This window comes from Myotis daubentonii, chromosome 4 (genome assembly GCF_963259705.1).
Source record: "Myotis daubentonii chromosome 4, mMyoDau2.1, whole genome shotgun sequence".
Taxonomy (NCBI): domain Eukaryota; kingdom Metazoa; phylum Chordata; class Mammalia; order Chiroptera; family Vespertilionidae; genus Myotis; species Myotis daubentonii.
Window position 1 is genome coordinate 82,926,052 of NC_081843.1, and position 18,332 is coordinate 82,944,383.

An 18,332-nucleotide genomic window follows, 5' to 3' on the forward strand; every position below is an offset into this window, starting at 1 on the left:
AATGAACCCTGAACGATTACTATCAAAGCTTTAATAATTGAGATATGATGGTATGTGTCAAGATTTCTTTGATTTATATTCCAATTTGATGAAAATAATTTAGAAGAGAAATCACAATAAAATTACCAATGATAGAAATAATACAGTAAAAGAGAATTTCCATAATAACTGTAAAAATCACAACCACTAATTTCTGTCTGTTACATCTGATTTCACTGGCCATTTATTTCATTTTTAAAAATATATTCTTATTGATTTCCGAGAAGAAGGGAGAGGGAGAGAGAGATAGAAACATCAATGATAATATGTTTCTCCCCAACTGGCCCCGCACACAACCCAAGCATGTGCCCTGACAGGAATCAAACCATGACCTCCTGGTTCATAGGTCGATGTTCAACTACCTGAGCTATGTCAGCCAGGCTCACTGGCCATTTATTATTAATCAATACACATATGCAAAAAACAAGTAGGGCAGACAACTCAATTTGGTTTACATGGTTAACTTGCAGCAGCTGAGCTCCACCTACAGGCAAGAAAAGGATTCTTTACACTAAGTTTAAAACTGGACTTTCCAAATAAAACTCCAATTTCCCCCAACTTTCAATTAACATTGAGTGCACATCAGAATAACTTGGGTTCTTTTTAAAATGTCTATGATCCCACACCAAAAATTCTGATTACCTATTCTCACGTAATCCAAATATAAATAAAAGGTTCAAGGAGACTGATTTAAATACTTACCAGTATACATCTTTTAAAAACACTAGGAATACTCAAATATCATATTTTCCTTCTTCTAAAGCAGTGGTCGGCAAACTCATTAGTCCACAAAGCCAAATATCAACAGTACAACGATTGAAATTTCTTTTCAGAGCCAAATTTTTTAAACTTAAACTATATAGGTAGGTACATTGTTATTAACTTATTTAGGGTACTCCTAAGGCTTAGGAAGAGCCATACTCAAGGGGCCAAAGAACCACATGTGGCTCGCGAGCTGCAGTTTGCTGACCATGGTTCTAAAGTTACTTGATTTCCTATATTGGCCCTTATTTTTTTCAAAGATCAAAATTCACTTTAGTTGATATAAATGTCTTATCCCTGTTAGACTACAAAAAAGATCTGAGGTAACACTAGAATTTTTAAAATCTACTTCTATGTTATTCTATGCCTCAGAAATAACCAAGGGAGTGTATGTTTGGTGGGGACTAGGATTCTAACTCTGGGTACACAGTAGACTATCTAGAGCGCTTTTACTAGTATAAAGAATTATTGTCCTAAATTAATGTATGTTTTTAGAAGTTAGAAAAATGTTTACTATTATTAGAAGATGAGGAAGGAAGTAACCAGAATAGGGCAAGAGGGAGACTTCCAGGTAACAGCAGTTTTGCTTCTTGATCTGGGTGGGTATATGGGTGTATTTGGGGGGTATATGGGTGTATTTGGCTTATAAAAATTCAGCAAGCTATGTAAGTTTATGATATATGTACTATGAAATATAACTTATACAAATATATTCCATATGCATATGATACTTCAATTAAAAGTTAAAAAGTAAAGGAAAAAAAAAAAAAAAAGATGTGCCCAGGCTTCACTGCAGATAAAATGACAGAATCTATGGGAGTGAGGCCCAGGCATCTAATGTTAACCTAATAAGAATCTAATGTCCAGTCAGGAGTGAAATCTAGTGAATCTAATGTGCAGTGCCCAGTGAAAACCATTCCTCTATTGAATCACAACTGTATTCATTCATTTACTCATCCACTCAGTACACACACTTTAATGACCAATTACTATATGCATATGACTCAGAGGATGTAAAGATAAATAAGAGTCTCTGAAGGAGCTCAGTCTCAGCCAAGGGATAGGCAAACCAACAAATCCCACGTGATATATACAAGCAAGTTACTTACAGGATCTGGAAGAGAAACTGATTTGTCAATAAAGGATTCACTCATTTTTTGTTCATTCATTCATACAAGTATTTAGGTACCTATGATGTTTGACCTCAGAGATAAAACATAAAGGGACACAAGCTCTGCCTTTAAGAAAATTACAATACAAGTACAGGAAGAGGGGGGAAAGTGTAACCTAATGCCATACTAACTATCACAGAAGTGGAGAAAGGTGCAATAGAGATGCCCTGGGAGTCAGAGAATGTGCCTACAAGTTGCTGATCTTGGAGTCAAGATTTTACAAACTTGAATCAGTCTAGTAGTCTAGTAGCAGCAGGGATAAAAATTAGTATGTTAGAGGAGTGCTTCTCAAACTTGGATAGACACACAAATCACCTGGGGATCCTGTTAAAATGCAAATTCTGATTTGGAAAGTGTGGGCTGGGCCTGTGACTCAGCATTTCTAAAAACTCCCCAAGTGATATTAATACTATTGGCCCACAGATTACATTTTAAGAATTCGGTTCTTGAGGAAGATCGGTTTTGAAAGGACAGATAAAAAAAATGTCAAATCCACAGCACAAACACCAAGAAAAACGAAAACTGGAAAGCAGCTATTACATTTGTCAGTTAAGTGGCCTTAGTGAGAGGAGTTTTAGTGGAGTGATGAGGAGAAAGCTCAATGATATGTATTTAGAAATAAGTGCAAAGTAAGAAGGTGGAGACAGGACATAAAATGGAATGATTTTCTTTTTACTCTTGAATGCTGGAAGATGCTTAATCACAAGCCTAAGGAAAGGAACCAGGGAAGAGAGAAAACTGAAGCCAAAGGAAAGAGAATGGGATCATTTTGAAAGGACAGAGGGATTCCTCTACCTTTAAAGTGTAAGGTCTAAAAAGCATAAGGGTTTTAAGAGAAAAGAATGAGTTGAAGAAGGTACTCCTAGTTCACAGAACAGGCTGCCAGGTGACCTGATGAGAGTGAGGCTGGGGTTGAAGTAAGCACAATGGGAAGTGGGGAACAAAGAGGTACTGCAGGCACAGCTAAGGCTGGGCTTGTACTTGGCTGTGTGCTTTTGCTCATCAACATCCAGTACTCAAGATATAGGCTTAGAGAAGGTGGGCTGAATAAGAATGAGAGTGAGACTGATGTGTTTAGAAAAGGGAGGAGGCAAGGGACCAAAATCCTAAAGAGGTCAGAATAAATATAATGAGAAAAAAGAACGGAGAGGAGGTAGGGAGAACTTTGGACTTATTTCTCTCAAACTCCTGAGTACTTTTCAATGGAACAACTGGAGACATTGCTGAGAATAGATTATTAAGAAAAGATTGTACTCTATATAAATTTGTTGAAAATTATATTGTTAAGTACCATTCCCCAGCTTAAATATTAAGTACTCAGCAAACCTGCTGTAGGTTTAATATACAAAGTGATAAGCAGCTTTAACAGATTCCAGATGTTTCTTTACCAATAAGAGCAATACCAAGTGGCTCTTTGCTGAAAGGGCTGGTAGACTAGTCTAGTCCCTGATCCCTCCTGCTTGAAAAAGAAACTGACCAAAGGATAATAGAATACTTCAGGCACATCCAGATGAAAAGTTTGTATATAGCAAAATCACTGGGTTTTAAATCTAACTATATATAAAAACCCAGGAACCAAACAGCGGAACAACCAGAACAACTGGTCAACCAGTTGCTATGATGCGCACTGACCACCAGGGGCAGACGCTAAACACAGAAGCTGCCCCCTGGTGGTCAGTGGGCTCCCACAGTGGGAGCGCCACTCGGCTGACCAGGATGAGCAGCGCTCCCACAGAGGCTGATCCCCGCAGGCCACACACTCCCCCCAGTGCATGAATCCATGCACCAGGCCTCTAGTAGATAATAATTTTACACTAATGTCCTAGCTGGCTGGCAGCTATTTCCATTATAATTCAACTTAGACTGAACGGTCATTTTCCTTTAAATATAAATATCTTTTTCACTACCTTACAATTTTTTAAGACTCTTAGAGGTTTTCTGTTTTTTTAACATAAAACTCACTTGAGACTTAAACTACAGTGGGGCCTTGACTTACGAGTTTAATTAGTTCCGTGACCAACCTCGTAACTCAAATTACTCGTATGTCAAATCAAAAAGTGAACGAGTGAGACACATGATGCTGGGCTGATGTTGTGGCGTTCACTGTGACGTTCGCTGTGCCAACTAGCGGTGGGGTATCTGAAGCTGGCTCGTAACCCGAATTTTAGCTCGCAACTCAAAGCAAAAAATGGGCCGAGAGACGGCTCGTATCTCGAAAAACTCGTTAGTCGGGACACTCGTAAGTCAAGGCCCGACTGTATAGTGAAGCTAGTATAACTGACCAAAAGCAGTAATGATTTTGGAAATTTTTTGTTCTTAAAATAAATGGCAATTAGATACTCATGGAAATGTATAAAAAAAGAGTGAAAAACTATGTTTTTCCCTAAGAAATTAGTACTTTCTCCTGATCTTTTTTTCTTTTATTTTCCTTTGTAGGTAGGAGAGAAACAGGATGAAGGAGGGAGAGAAGAAGATGTGAATATTGCAAATTTGGGAAAGAGAACACTTACAAATAGATGTTTGGTGTTTATTAAGGCCAATTTTGTTAAATAAGCTTTCTTTAGTTCTTACAGAAACTTCAACTTTGCTAAATTATAAGTTCTATTAATTAGAGGGTACATAAGTATTTGAAATTGTATTAAGGCCCACAAGATAAAGTTGAAAACTTAAGGAAACATTTAAACAGCAAATATGTTTTATTTATTAAAATTAAAAATATATTTTTGTCACATTACAAACCTAACTCATAGTTCTTAAAAAGCAGAAAATCTGTTTTGAATGAGAGAGAGAGAAATAAAGGATTCTTCACTATATTCATGATTTGACTAAAAGAAAGGTGATGAGAGGCTCATCAACTCCATTTATGAATAAGCATAATCACCAAAATCTTCAGTTATTACTGGCCCAATGTTAATCTACTATATTAAATTACTCAACAGTGATTACTTGTCAGGTGAATGTTGCTGGAAAAAGAAAAGATATTTAAAGTAATTGCTAAGTACCATTTTTGAATGCAAAAGGTTGTAACATCAGTGAAAATTTTTGAAAATTACTTTTCTAGTTACATGAAGAAAAAAATTAAGGGAGCTAAGCAATGATAACAAGGGAATACTTTTTTAAGTTTTTTTTTTTATAAGAAGGTGAGAAACAACCACAAAAAATGTTGTTTATATGTAGTTACACCTATGTTATCCCCAAATGTAAGCAATCCAAAAAAAAAAAAAAATAGTATGACTTTTTAAAGCAATATTATTTAAAACATATACCATAAAGTTGTAATAATAGAATCACAAAGGAGAATTTTTCAATTAAGTTGAATTTCAGGAGAATAAAATGTGAGTCACAAAGTTCAACAACTCTTTATCAGGCATTTGCTGAAATTTTTTTATAATACTATAAAAAAATTGTCACATTAGGAGGGGTATATGGTATAAATCAGACTTGAAAAGGTACTTAAAAATGCTTCATGCCCACACATTTTCCTTAACCAGTTTTGACAAATTTTACTCACCAGAATCTGAAGACATCTCTTTTCATTCTACACAATTATTCTGCTGCTCTCATTGATATTAAACGAACACAACCTTCCCTATCTAGCTAAAATATTGCTTGCTCATATATAACAAATTATATAGACGATTTTAAAGATGAGATCAGAGAAAAATGAAGTGGAATTTGATTCATTGCTGTAATTACTTTAAAACTGGCCTATTTTCTTTTACGTTTCCAAATGGGCCAATTTAGCACAACTAGTACATATATCAAGCATTATGAAATAGTATTTTAAACAGTAAGTTGAACAGAGGACTCAATCTTAATTTAAAATGAAGTATAAAAAGACAAATACTCTGATACCTAGGAGCACAATAAGCAACTTACCTGCGGCTAACTGATTTCTTCTCCCCTTCTCCCTCTCCAGCTGATTTAACACTTGCATTTGGGTCCTTTTTTAACTTTTTTGCAATTCTTTCTCTCATCAGGCTCTTCTCATCACCATCAATGTTTTCATCATTCTCTGCACCCTCAAATTCTTCATCCTGTAGAAATTGAAATGGAGTATGTGCTGGGCATTCCATCTCCCCTTTCACTTCCAGACTCTTCATTGCATCTTAAACTAGGTTTGTTTTTCTTTTTGTTGGGTTTTGAATTAGCAAAGGCTGAATGAAGAATCTGCTACAGGTGAGAATACCCCTGAGTTCTGCTCAGGGTGAACTATGTAAGTGTGAGATAACCCAGTCAGGGCTGTTTGCTCAATTCACACCCAGCCCCTCTGTGCAGTAAACTGTGCTCCTTCTGTATCACCAGCATGCTGACCTCAACCAGGGATCAAGTAGAAGAGGTAGAGATGGATCAGCTGAGATTTCTTCCTATAATCTGTCACAGCAATTACTCCTCTTCTCACAACCCTTCAGTGGATCTCCAACTCACTCAAGACCCTACTCAAATCTGTACCTCCCTGACATGATGTCATACAGCTCCATCTCAGCCACACTAGCCAATTTTGGAGTTGTTATTTCTCTCCAGCCTGAAACATCCTTATTCCATTTATCTGCATTGCTTGCTCTTTCATCTCAGATCTCTGCTATGTTACCCTCTCAGTGACACTTATTTTGATCACCCTATTAAAATGGCAGAACCACCTACCCACCTCTAGTACTCTATTCTCCCTCCCTGTTTTCTCCCCAAAGCATTTATCACTCATCTGACCTACATTTTACTTAATTATGTGTTTATTGTCTTGCTCCCATAATTAGAGGAAGCATTCTATGAGAGCTAATATTCTGGACCATTTTGCCTACTGCTATATCTTCAACTGCCAGAATAGTTCCCAGCATCAACAGAGAGAGGAGTAGAGAGAAAAAGAAGGAGGAAGGGAGGGAGGAAAGAAAGGATAAGAAAGATGCTATTTCAAGGGGATCTTTTTCTATTGTTTTTTTGATCAGCTGAGTCACAGTGAGGCAAGATTCTTAACTTGAGGTTGTAGACTCTTAGAGCAATGGTCCTCAAAGTCTGGTCCTCAGACTATATAACCTGGATTGTTTGTTAAAAAATATAAAATCCTAGCCCTTATCCCAGTCTTTCCAAACCAAATCTTGAGAAACAGAAATTGTGAATGTTTTCAATAAGATGTTTAAGACATTCTTTAGCCCTAGAAGTTGATAACCATTGACCTAGGTCTTCCATACCAAACTCTCTCCTGCTTCAGAGCCTTTTGTATGTGTAGTTTCTTCTACCTTCAACACTCATCCTCACTGCTCCTTACATAAGGCCAGTTCCTTCTCAAACTTTAACCTCAGCTTGTGCTTCCTATATAAGATACTAGAGGCCCGGTACATGAAAATTCATGCACTGGAGGTGGGGGGGTCCCTCAGCCCAGACTGCCCCCTCTCACAGTCTGGGAGCCCTCAGGGGCAGGAGGCGACCTGGTGATCAGGGGAAGGAGACGCCCCATCACACCTCTGCTGCTGCCACTGCCGACAGCACAAGCCTCGGCTGGCCCTGGTTACCTGAGCCTTGGGACAGCCCTGGGTGGCTGGGCAGCTGCCATCCGAGGATTGTCTGCACCTCAGGCCGGCCCTAGGCGGCTGGGGGGCTGAGGGGACTGGGGGACTCTGGAGGCAGGCATGCAGAGTGGGGCTGAGGGGATTGGGCACCATCATCTTGTGGCTGTGGCTGTTGCCATCTTTGAGGGCACGGCAGTCAATTAGCATATTTCCTCCTTATTGGCTGTGGGCACTGCCATATTTGAGGGCAGGACAGTCAATTAGCATATTCCTTCCTTATTGGCTGAGGGCGCTGCCATATTTTGCGATGATGTGAGGGTCAATTAGCATATCCCCTCTTTGTTAGATAGGATAATTTCTCTTTGTCACTGTGCTTTAGCATATGCTATTCTCTGAGCTAGGGGAACCCTTCACCACCTTTTTTGATCTAGTTAACTCCTAATTCTTCTATAAGACACAACACAATCATCTCTTCCAGGAAGATTTTCTTGAACAGGTTAGATATTCATTCTTTCTCTACCCTCCATAATCAGAAAGAACCCTCTCTTTTGACTATGGCAATAGTATTCATGCATAGAAAGCTATGTACTTCCTACTGAATTATACGATGCACAGATCAATGGGTTTTACATAAAGTGACAAATAGATGACTTGAAAAACTTGATCTCTTATATATAAAGGAAACTGCCTTCTCTTTTATCAGCTTTAAGCCAGTATAACTAAAAAGATCACTACAGTCATGAAAGAGAATCTTCTGAAATGTGTGTATAAAGAAGGGATACTGCTATAAATGACTGATCCAAGTATTTCCCATACATCATATAGGATAGCCATGCATCAACATTTCAACTTTTAACATAATAAAATAAAATAACACCTGAATTTTGATTATTCAAGTTATGTTATATCATAGGGAGAAAAAACAGTCTAGAAATTAATATATAAGATTCCACACACATGTAGACATACACTTGGAAGAAAATATTATAATAGCAAAAATATATTTTTAAAATCTTTCATATTTTTTCAAAATTTGATATGCATAATTATAAAAGTAATATACAGAGTGTCCCCAAAAATATATACACATTTTGAATAATTATTAATTCTAATGGTTTAAATCTGAAAAGTAAGAAACATCAATTGAGCTATCAGTTGTTAAAGTGTGTATACATTTGTTTTGGACACCCTGTATATAACCTTTTAAGAAAAACAATTTAATTTTTTATAAAAATTTTGAATTTTCTGTAAATTGTTCAAACTATATTTATAATAAAACTAGAGGCCCAGTGCACGAAATTCGTGCACTGGATGGGGGGGGGGGTCCCCTCAGCCCAGCCTGTCCCCTCTCACAGTCTGGGAGCCCTCAGGGGATGTCCTACTGATGGCTTAGGCCCTCTCCCTATGGGCGCAGTCTGGCCATGGTGGCTTGGAGCATGAACCCATGTGTGTCCGCTGGGGGCCTTCCCCCAGCTGCGCCGTGGAAGCTCAGAGCAAGCACCCCTGTGTGTGTCTGCTGGGGGCCTGCCCCCAGCCATACTGCGGAGGTTCGGAGTGGCGCTCCTGTGTGTTGTTCTCTCAGGCTCCGGGCTGTGCCTGCGTGTTGTTATCTCAGGCTCGGGCCGCATCCAGCCCCTCCTCCTGAGCTGGTCGTGACCTTTACGGCATACCGACCTAATTTGCATATTAATTCTTCATATATATAGATACTCACATCATCTAAATCTCCTGCTGCATCACCCTTTTCACTACAAAAAAAAATTAAGGAAAACAAGTAAATTTTAGCTTCAAAATGGAAGTAATAAAATTACTCAATTTTAGAATATTAACCCAAAAATTTAGAATATTTTGTTGGATTAATACTTCAAAAACTTATTTCAACATAGAATTTCAGAATGGCATTCTAGAGTAACTAGAAACATACTAAAAATGAGCCAATAAATAGAATAAGAGGTATGCTCCATCAACACATACACAAAATCAATAGAATTAAAAGAAAAATTGCAAAACAAAAATCAACAATGCTATTTTTATGAACAAAGGGCTGCAGAAAACAATTTATCTCATTGGCTTGACATATTCTGGTTCATGAAATCAAATCCTTCAAATACAATGATATTAAGAAAATACTGTTTTGAAACAGAATTTTTGAAACTGAGCTAAACTTGGTATAGTAGTAGTTTAGTCCCCCTTTAAGACACTGACCCAATATTTCACATGCAATTATATGTAACTGCAAGATATCTTCCCTTCTCAAAGAGAAGCAACAAAGATAGTAAGATAATTTTCTGTTAACACCTTTAATATATAAGAAATAATACTCAATGGATTGGTCCCAAATGTGGTGACTTTCACAAAACCCTTGAATTCTGATTTTTTTTACCCAACATACCAACTGAGACAAAAATGCCCCAAGGAAAAAGTTAGCAAAGCAACTTTGAATTAAACATAAAAGTGTTAAAGCAAACAGTTTCCCTAGTCTTCAAACAATCCCAAGATTTAAAAGTTTAATAATCTTAAATTTAATAAGTTCAACTGAAGTAGATAGCAAGAGGAGTGAAAGTGACTATAGTGCTGTTCTCCATAAGCGAGAAGCTCTACTACTGCCATTGTCAAAATGCTTTAGATTTTTGGCTGGGTTGAAAAAAAAATTGACATATGAGAAACAACTGCTTACTCACAAAGGAAGCTATAAATTATCTAAGCCAGAAAATGAGAACTTAGAATCACACTAGTACCATACCAACCTCTCAACAACTGGAACAGAACTGAGGTGTGGATCATCCTTAAGCAAGTCGTGACTACTTTTGCTTTTCCCCTTCATGCTCTAGAAAGGAATGCATGAGAAAATCATGAGTGTGTGTGTGTGGGGGGGGGGGGGCGGGGGGAGGAGGGAACAGTCTTCCAAAAGGACAAGTGAACAAATTTACATAAAATTTAGTACCGATAAATGTGGTCAGCAAAAGAAATGTGTTCCTGAAAATGTCAGTATAAACTCAAGCTTTATAAATGAGAACCTTACTGAATTGGCTGAAAATATTATTTTAGAAACATCTTTTCTTTCAAAAAGTGACATATCCTTGAAAATAAGTTTATTGATTACTATTTCCAAACACTGAACCATCATAAGATTTACATACAGCTAAACTAATTAATTTGACCCAGATATTAAAACGCAGAAGATAAATCATGAGTAATTTGAAATAAATGTACACTATTATCCTCCAAGTATATTCTTTACATTGCACAGGACCACTTTTTAAACGTGCCCAAGCAACCAGATGAGTGCACCTACGAGATGCTATTCAGCAAGCAGAAAACACAAAAGGGAAGAGCCTCTCAAGTATGACAACATTCATCAATGACCAAATGCTTAATAAATGCTTTACGTTCAAAGTTCATGTGCTCAATAAACTTATATTTTAGTAGAGAAACAAGTCATAGGAAGATATAAATAGAACTGTAAAATAGCAACTACTCCTACTATTAAATATATACTTTGTGCCAGGCACTGTGCTACAGTACTCTATTCCTACTCCTCAGTTCCTCCCCTCCCTTCTGAAAGATATTTCTCTATCAATATAACTTTTTCTGGGTGAGAAAAAAAAAAGCCTTTTTATAACTGCATTTGGAGTAAAAATGTGAACATCTTGAAGTAAAAGAAATATTATATGCATCACTATTGTAAATGTGGTACAATTTCATCACTATTTCAAAATCTAGTTATTGAGATTCTTTTATAATGAAATCTACCATTTATTTTGCCTCATAAAAATGACTTGTCTGATTATAAGCTTTCATTTGAAAATATTTTATGACATCTGAATTTAAATTATACACAAAGATTCAGGAATAAACTTTAAACCAATACAGACAATTGAATAAAGCTATTATTTAAGAAAGCAATATAAAGGGAGGCATCTGCCAGACAAAAACCTTTCAAATACGTGAAGCCTAGGATTACATTTTCACTTAGTTTTTACTTCTCCAAAGTCTATCGCGTTCCTCAAGCATTCCCCATGTGAGATGGTTTCTGGTATCATCCCCATCCTTCTCACGACCCTGTTAGCCTCTGGATGCAGCTAGTTTGTCAACATCCTTCTTAAATGTGTTCAGAACTGAACAAAATGCTGCAACTGTGAGCAAAAATGCAAAGAATGTTAAATTCCTTATTCCAGAGACCTTACTCTCTTAATAATTCAACCAGGGCTTACAGGCTATTAAGTCTTATACCTATTCAGCTGATTTCATTAAACTCAAGTATAGAATTTACATGTGCTCCTATTATATTTCAACTGACTAGTTCAAATAATCAGGCACAGATTGACAACAAAGCACTCTTTGGGCAGAAGTATTCAATCAGCTATAAATCCATCTGACTGTACTATCTCCCGGATCACATTTCCTCATGCTGTCCACAAGAATATGAGAGACTCTGACAATGTGCTTTCCTGAACTCAAGATGTGTCATTATGGCACCCCCCTATCATGCAATCCTATCAAAAAGGAAATGAGTCAGTCTGGAAAGTCACTTAACCAGAGTCTTAGTTTCCCCATCTATAAAGAAAGGAAGTTGGACTAGATCCCTTTGAGCTATAAAATTCTATTATTCTAAAAGAGATTTTTATCAGGTAGTAGAAAGATACTGAAATAAATAATGAAGGAAAGTGAACCCACGTGGGAGAGGCGCCTTGTCACAAATAAATGAGTGGGGTGAAGCGTGTCTGTAATCCCACACTGATAATCCATAAACCAGAGGGGACTCTATCTTATTTCTCCTTTCACATAAAGTAAAGCCTCAATTCAGACTTCGCCAATTATTAACTTGTGATGTTAGACGGTTCTGGAATAAAGCTTAACACTGTGGAGTCACTGAAAAAAGAAACTCGATAAGCAAATGAATAATGAAACAATTATTTTCAAGTCCTCTAGAAATATTTAACTTCATGCAACTACTAAAACTGCATATTGTTCTTAGTCATTGTAAAAGACTCTGTTTCTGGTTATTATATATCTTTTAAAACAGTAAGGCTAAATTAAAAAAGAAAATATATATATATATATTATATATTCTATAGGTCAGACTTTTCTAACATTCAAGCTAGCCTCTCCCCTCCCCGCCCCCCTGCCCTTTTTTTTAACCACAGGTTCATTTTACCCATAATGTAAAATGTATTTGAATGGTGCTCATAGTCTAAAGAATAGTTCAAAAACAAAATAAACAAAATACACTTCCATTCTGAATCTCTTTTGAATTAATCTTGTGCCCTGTAGAGAAATTTTCTTTCCTCTATGCCAGTAAATTTCAATGATTTTTGTTGTTGTTCTATTTTCTCAAGATGAATTTAACAATGGCTCCATTATATAAACAGACAAAACAGCTAAATTCTGTAGGCCAAAGACTCTGCACAGCGTGCCAAGACACACTTCTATGTGGAGAACAGGCTGCGGATGAGTCATGCTGTACAGGTGTCTACTTGTGCTCTCCAGGCTGCTCAAGGTAGTGCTTAGGACCCTCTGGGAGGGCTGTGGAAGGGCACTAGGCTAGTCATACTGCGCATATGGCTTCCTACCCCGGAAAGCTGAAGTAGATTGCTTAAGCATGAGGGTGGCAGCTTCTGTATAACAGTTACGGTCATATTAGAGATTGTTTGATATTCTTTAGCTCTCTGAGAATAAAATACAAATTATAAGATAGAGCATACTGTTTACTTTAAGACATTTAACTTTCAAAAACATTTCCAAGATTGTATAATATATTAATGTAAGGATATACATAGCCTAATTTCACTACTTAAATAGTACATATTATTTCCATGTTACAAAGAGAAAAATTGAGGCTCAGAGAGACTGTTATCCAAGATCACTAAGTACCAGTAGAAAGTGAAGTGCCAACGTAAGTTTGTATGACCTCAAATCCATGCTATTTCTACTCCAACACACTCTCACTTAAAAATGACTCAAAGTTTACCACAAAGGAACTCACAGCCTGGAACCTGGAACTCCACACAATAAGGCAGAAAGAAAAGGGGATAATGTTTTAGTAGTACACAATGACAACAAAGTCAGGGTTCTTATACAATAAAGCAAAAAATGTTTTTAAAAACAAAATGTGAGGATCACAAGGCAAAGGTTAGACCAGAAAAAGAAAAGATTATGAAAAAGTGGAAAAGACATTTAGAAAAGACTGCATTTTAGGTTGTGAAAATAAACATAACTTTGATATCAGAAGTGGGATAGGACACTTCAGGCAGGGAGAAGAACACAAACAAAGACACAAACACAAAAGGGAAAACACAAGGCATTTATGTAAAACTAGAGGCCCGATGCACGAAAATCATGCCAGAGGCTTGGCCCCCGCTGCTGCGACCGCCTCTGCCTCAGCCCTCGCAGCCCTAACTTCATCTGGAAGGTCATCCGGGAGGATGTCCAGTTTAATTAGCATATTATGCTTTTATTATATAGGATAGCAAACAGTTCAGATCTGCTGATGTAGTGTTTCCTATATTTCCCTGATAAGAATTACAGGGAATTCAACAAAAGTACAGCATCCCAGGCCCCTCCTTCCTTGTTGATTCTGATTCAGTAGGTCTGAGGTGGGGCCTAGGAATCTACTTTTTTAAAAAGTACTATCAGTGATTTTTACCAGCAGGGAAATTTAAGAAGTATGAGGCTAAAAGACAGAGTTGGCAAAGAGGAGTCATGAACGCAGAGGCTTAAAGTAACAGGCCAAAGAATTTGGCCTTATATCTACAGTCAGCAGAGAGCAATGAGGCTTCAGAAAGACTATTCTGAGAGTATTGAGTGGAGGGGAAGAAGAGAAGGGAGATGGGAGACCAGTCTGTAGACTACACAGCAGCTGAGGCTAGAGATAATGAAGGCCTAAATAAAGGTAGCAGCAATATAAATTAAAAGAAAAAAATAGATTTGAGATACAGTATGGATGAAAAACTGGTAGGACAATAAAACTAACTGGTTGTGCAGAGTAAAATTAAGAAAAAAGTCAAAACTGAATCTAAAATATTTAGAGGATACTGATGCCAGGGAATAGAAAGAAAAGTCACAGGACACGGAGAAGTTTGAGAAGAAAATATAATGAATTAAGCCTTGGCTAGGACCTGGGTAACTAGCAGGATATTCAAACAGGGAGATATCCAGTAGGCAGAAAAAGAAGAGTAAGCCAGCTGAGATATATAGATTTAAAAGTCAAAAACAAAAATGTGATAATTTTACCACATAGCCCATCCTATTTAAGAATCAGATGAGAGAAACATGATGACACAATACTAGGGTTATACTATTCATTTGCTAATGGACTGTAGGTTGCAATTTTCTTGGCAAAGAGGAAAGCATTTACCTAGTCTTTCAAATGTTTAAAGTATTTTTCAGGTTTAAGAACAAACATAAAGAACCAGCTAACATTATCTGTGATGGTATTCCTCCACATAACAACCTTGTAGCAAGCTCAAAGTGCTTTTGGAATATCAAATTTACTATATTCAGTATAAGTTAAACATATCTTTTTTTTTAAATGTTGTGCAGCAGAAGGAAGATAAGCTTTAAACATTTAACACATGCTGCTGTTACAAATAGAAAAACTTTCAACTAATTTCCTAGTGAAGACAATCTCACAGTAATTGTGAACAAAACACTTTCAACCAGATATTTAACTCAACTAAATTAAATATTTAATTCAAGATTGACAGGAAAAACTCCTTTATCCTACTCTTGATCTCCAAGGCTGCTCAACCTAGAATCCAGGACCCTATGGGAGATAGGGAACGGCATAGGCAAATTGCATTAGGCTGCCTTCCACCCCAGGATGCTGTGCTACCAGTGAAATTTCTGGCCAGCCTTTTAAATGGCTTATGTTTGAACTAGGCAGCTTCTGCAGCATTCAAAATCATAATAGAGATTTAAATAGCTACAGAAACCTAACTTCAAATTTCTGATTCCACATCATCTAATTACACAGTCTTGGAAAAGCTACATATCCTCTCTGAGTATTGGTTTCTTCATTCACAAAATTTATATGAGATATGGTTGTTATAAAGATTATATAAAGTAAGTACTTGGCACAGTCAAATATTTATTAAATCAATACAATGCAGTATAATAACTGCTTCTGAAGGCCAGAGGCAGATTACCACTGAAAGAAATTAAGCTCAGCCTGGGTAGAAGTTGGGTAGGGGAGGAAGGTAGAGGTAGTCAGGTGTTGATAGTGGAGCTAAATCTTAGAGAAAAAACAACAATTAGCCACATAAAGGAGAGAGCATGCTTCAAACAAAAGGGAAAATGGTTAGGAAGACTCTGGGGAAGGCATGAGTATGCAAGGAAACTTAACATCTTTAGAAAACATCAATGAAAGGGAATCCTGGCAATTCCCAGATCTAACATTTGTGGTTTTGTCCATTTACAAATATACCCATAGGATCATGGCATAGTAAATCTTTCATGTTAATGAGACACACATTTGAATCATGAATAGTGCAAGACCAGTGCACTGACATCTAATGAAGATGACTTTATTGGGGTGACAGACATATCAGTGACATTGATAAGGAATGGGGAAAGGAAGTTTTCATGTAAAGAGGAATTTAATTTTGACACCTGAAGTAGAGATTCTCCCTCAAGGCACTCAGAATGAGGAAGAGTCCAGAAGAAATATTCAGCCTTGTCTCCTTGTTCAGAATATTAGTTTACAGGTGATAATTGAATCATAGTAGCAAACAGATCACTCAAGAACACTGAAGTCAGTGAAAAAAAAATTATGACCAAAATATTTCTAATATGTGCCCATTGTAATTCAGTTTTAATACAAGGGGTGTAAGTAGCACACTTACTGTATGCTTGATATTAGCCTATCAAAACTATGCTCAATGGTTAGGGGAGCAAAGTACATGGATAAAGAAGTAAAGACAAGGGTGACAATAATGTGTTTTTAAGTCAATACTATTGTTAGCGTTGGTAAGACATAGGTGACTAAGTTAAGCAAGTAAGGCAGTGTTAGGTTATAGAGTTTTAATTACTACAGTAAAGACTTTGAACCTAATCCTTAGATCTCAGTGTTCGCTAACTTTCTAAAAAGGAAAATGTATCAGAATCTTGGGGAGTGAAAACACTTCAGATGATTTTCTTGAAGTATACTTATTAGAATCACTGCTCTGAACAATGGCTGGGCACTGTAAGGGTTTCAGCAATGAGTACTATGGGGAAAGTGAGACTGAGGAACATCACACTTGAAGGCAAAAGGGAAGTATTGTGAGGTAAAAGGCCAAGAGGCGATATATAATCCAAAGACATGGATTTTATTGCGAGATAAATGTAGGTTCAAATCCCAGCTCTCCATAACTTACTGCTTCTGTGACTTTGAGCAAATTATAACCTACCTATACCTTAATATAATCATGGGTAAAATGGGGATAATAATAATACCTATCTTAAAGGGCTGTGATGAGAATTGAAAAAATGAATATATATATATAAATATTTAAATGAATATAAGAGCTTTGGTCTATCACTGTTTATAATACTAACAATAAACATTATCATCTAGAAAACCCATTAAACAAATAGCAATTAAAATCTGAATCATAAAGTTCTTTAACTTTAGTTCTAACTGACTGGAAAAAAAAAATTCCAGGTTTAAAAAAACTATCAATTTTTTTTCTTTTTTTCCATCATCATTTATCCCCCCATACCTTCTTCCACCTCCCCCACCTGCCCCATGCTATCACCACTGTTGTCCGTGTCCATGAGTTTTTTTTAAGAGGGCAAATCTTCTCTGAAGATGCAAATATTATTGACCATAAATCATTTTACAAATTAGTCCCATGAACGTTTACTGAATGTGCTCCGTGTACAGCCGGAAATACAAAAATGAGTAAGATATAAACCTTAATTTTTTTACAATTCAGAAAAAAGGGCAAATTACGGTTTTACCTGACTAACTCGATTTACTTCCTCCTCTTCTTCCTCAGCTTCCTCTCCAAATGAAAGCAAACTAAAATTTCTAATTAATAAAAAGGAAAAAAGAATGAAAGAAAATTAGGAAGAAAAAGTTAAACAAAACTTATAAATATCTTTTTTTTATGATGAACATTATTTTTTTTTATTGCTTAAAGTATTACAAAGAGTATTACATATGTCTCCTTTTTTTTCCCCCCGCCCTTGACAATCCCCTGGCCTCTCCTACCCCCCAGTGTCTTATGTCCATTGGTTATGCTTATATGCATGCATACAAGTCCTTTGGTTGATCTCTTACACCCCTACCTCCTGCCCTCTTATTAGCAAAAAAAAACAGTAGAACTTACAAGAAGAGACATCTTTGTTTAACAGTAGACACTATTACTTAATATTCAGTAGAAATATACTAAAGATCTATATTTTCAGCATAATGTTATAGTTTTGGCTTCAGATCACATATGATTCATATAGTAGTCTAAACTAATGACCAAAAATCCATTCTGAGAACTACCATTAAATATACTAAATCAAACATGACAGAAATAATTAAGCTTTTTATATTTATCAAAACTGGTTATCAAAATTGAGAATTCTGAAAAACTAATAAATATATAGAACTGAGAGCACTACAAATGGGAAGCAATTAATCTAGTGTCTGCCAAAATATGGCTTAATATATTAAAATTAATAAGTTAAACAAAACTGTCAAAATAGCCTATGGGGAGAAAAAATTAAGTTTCTTCTTTGAGCATTCAAACCAAAGATTTCCCAAGAAAAATAATTTGTTATTAAAACTCTTCCTCAAGCCCTAGCTGGTTTGGCTCAGTGGAGAGTGTCAGCCTGCAGGCTGAAGGGTCCCAGGTTCAATTCCAGGCAAGGGCACATGCCT

General features: G+C 36.6%; 1 protein-coding gene across 1 annotated transcript in view; it reads right to left on the reverse strand.

Annotated features, from left to right (window-relative positions):
• Nucleotides 1–18,332, reverse strand: part of CWC27 (CWC27 spliceosome associated cyclophilin) — a 180,913-nt gene that overhangs the window by 138,630 nt on the left and 23,951 nt on the right. The window contains exons 7-10 of the mRNA XM_059694531.1: nucleotides 17,420–17,489; nucleotides 10,225–10,304; nucleotides 9,192–9,225; nucleotides 5,853–6,010 (exon numbers count right to left, since the gene is read on the reverse strand). Coding sequence (XP_059550514.1) covers nucleotides 5,853–6,010; nucleotides 9,192–9,225; nucleotides 10,225–10,304; nucleotides 17,420–17,489 — 342 coding nt within the window. The remainder of the gene's footprint in view (nucleotides 1–5,852; nucleotides 6,011–9,191; nucleotides 9,226–10,224; nucleotides 10,305–17,419; nucleotides 17,490–18,332) is intronic.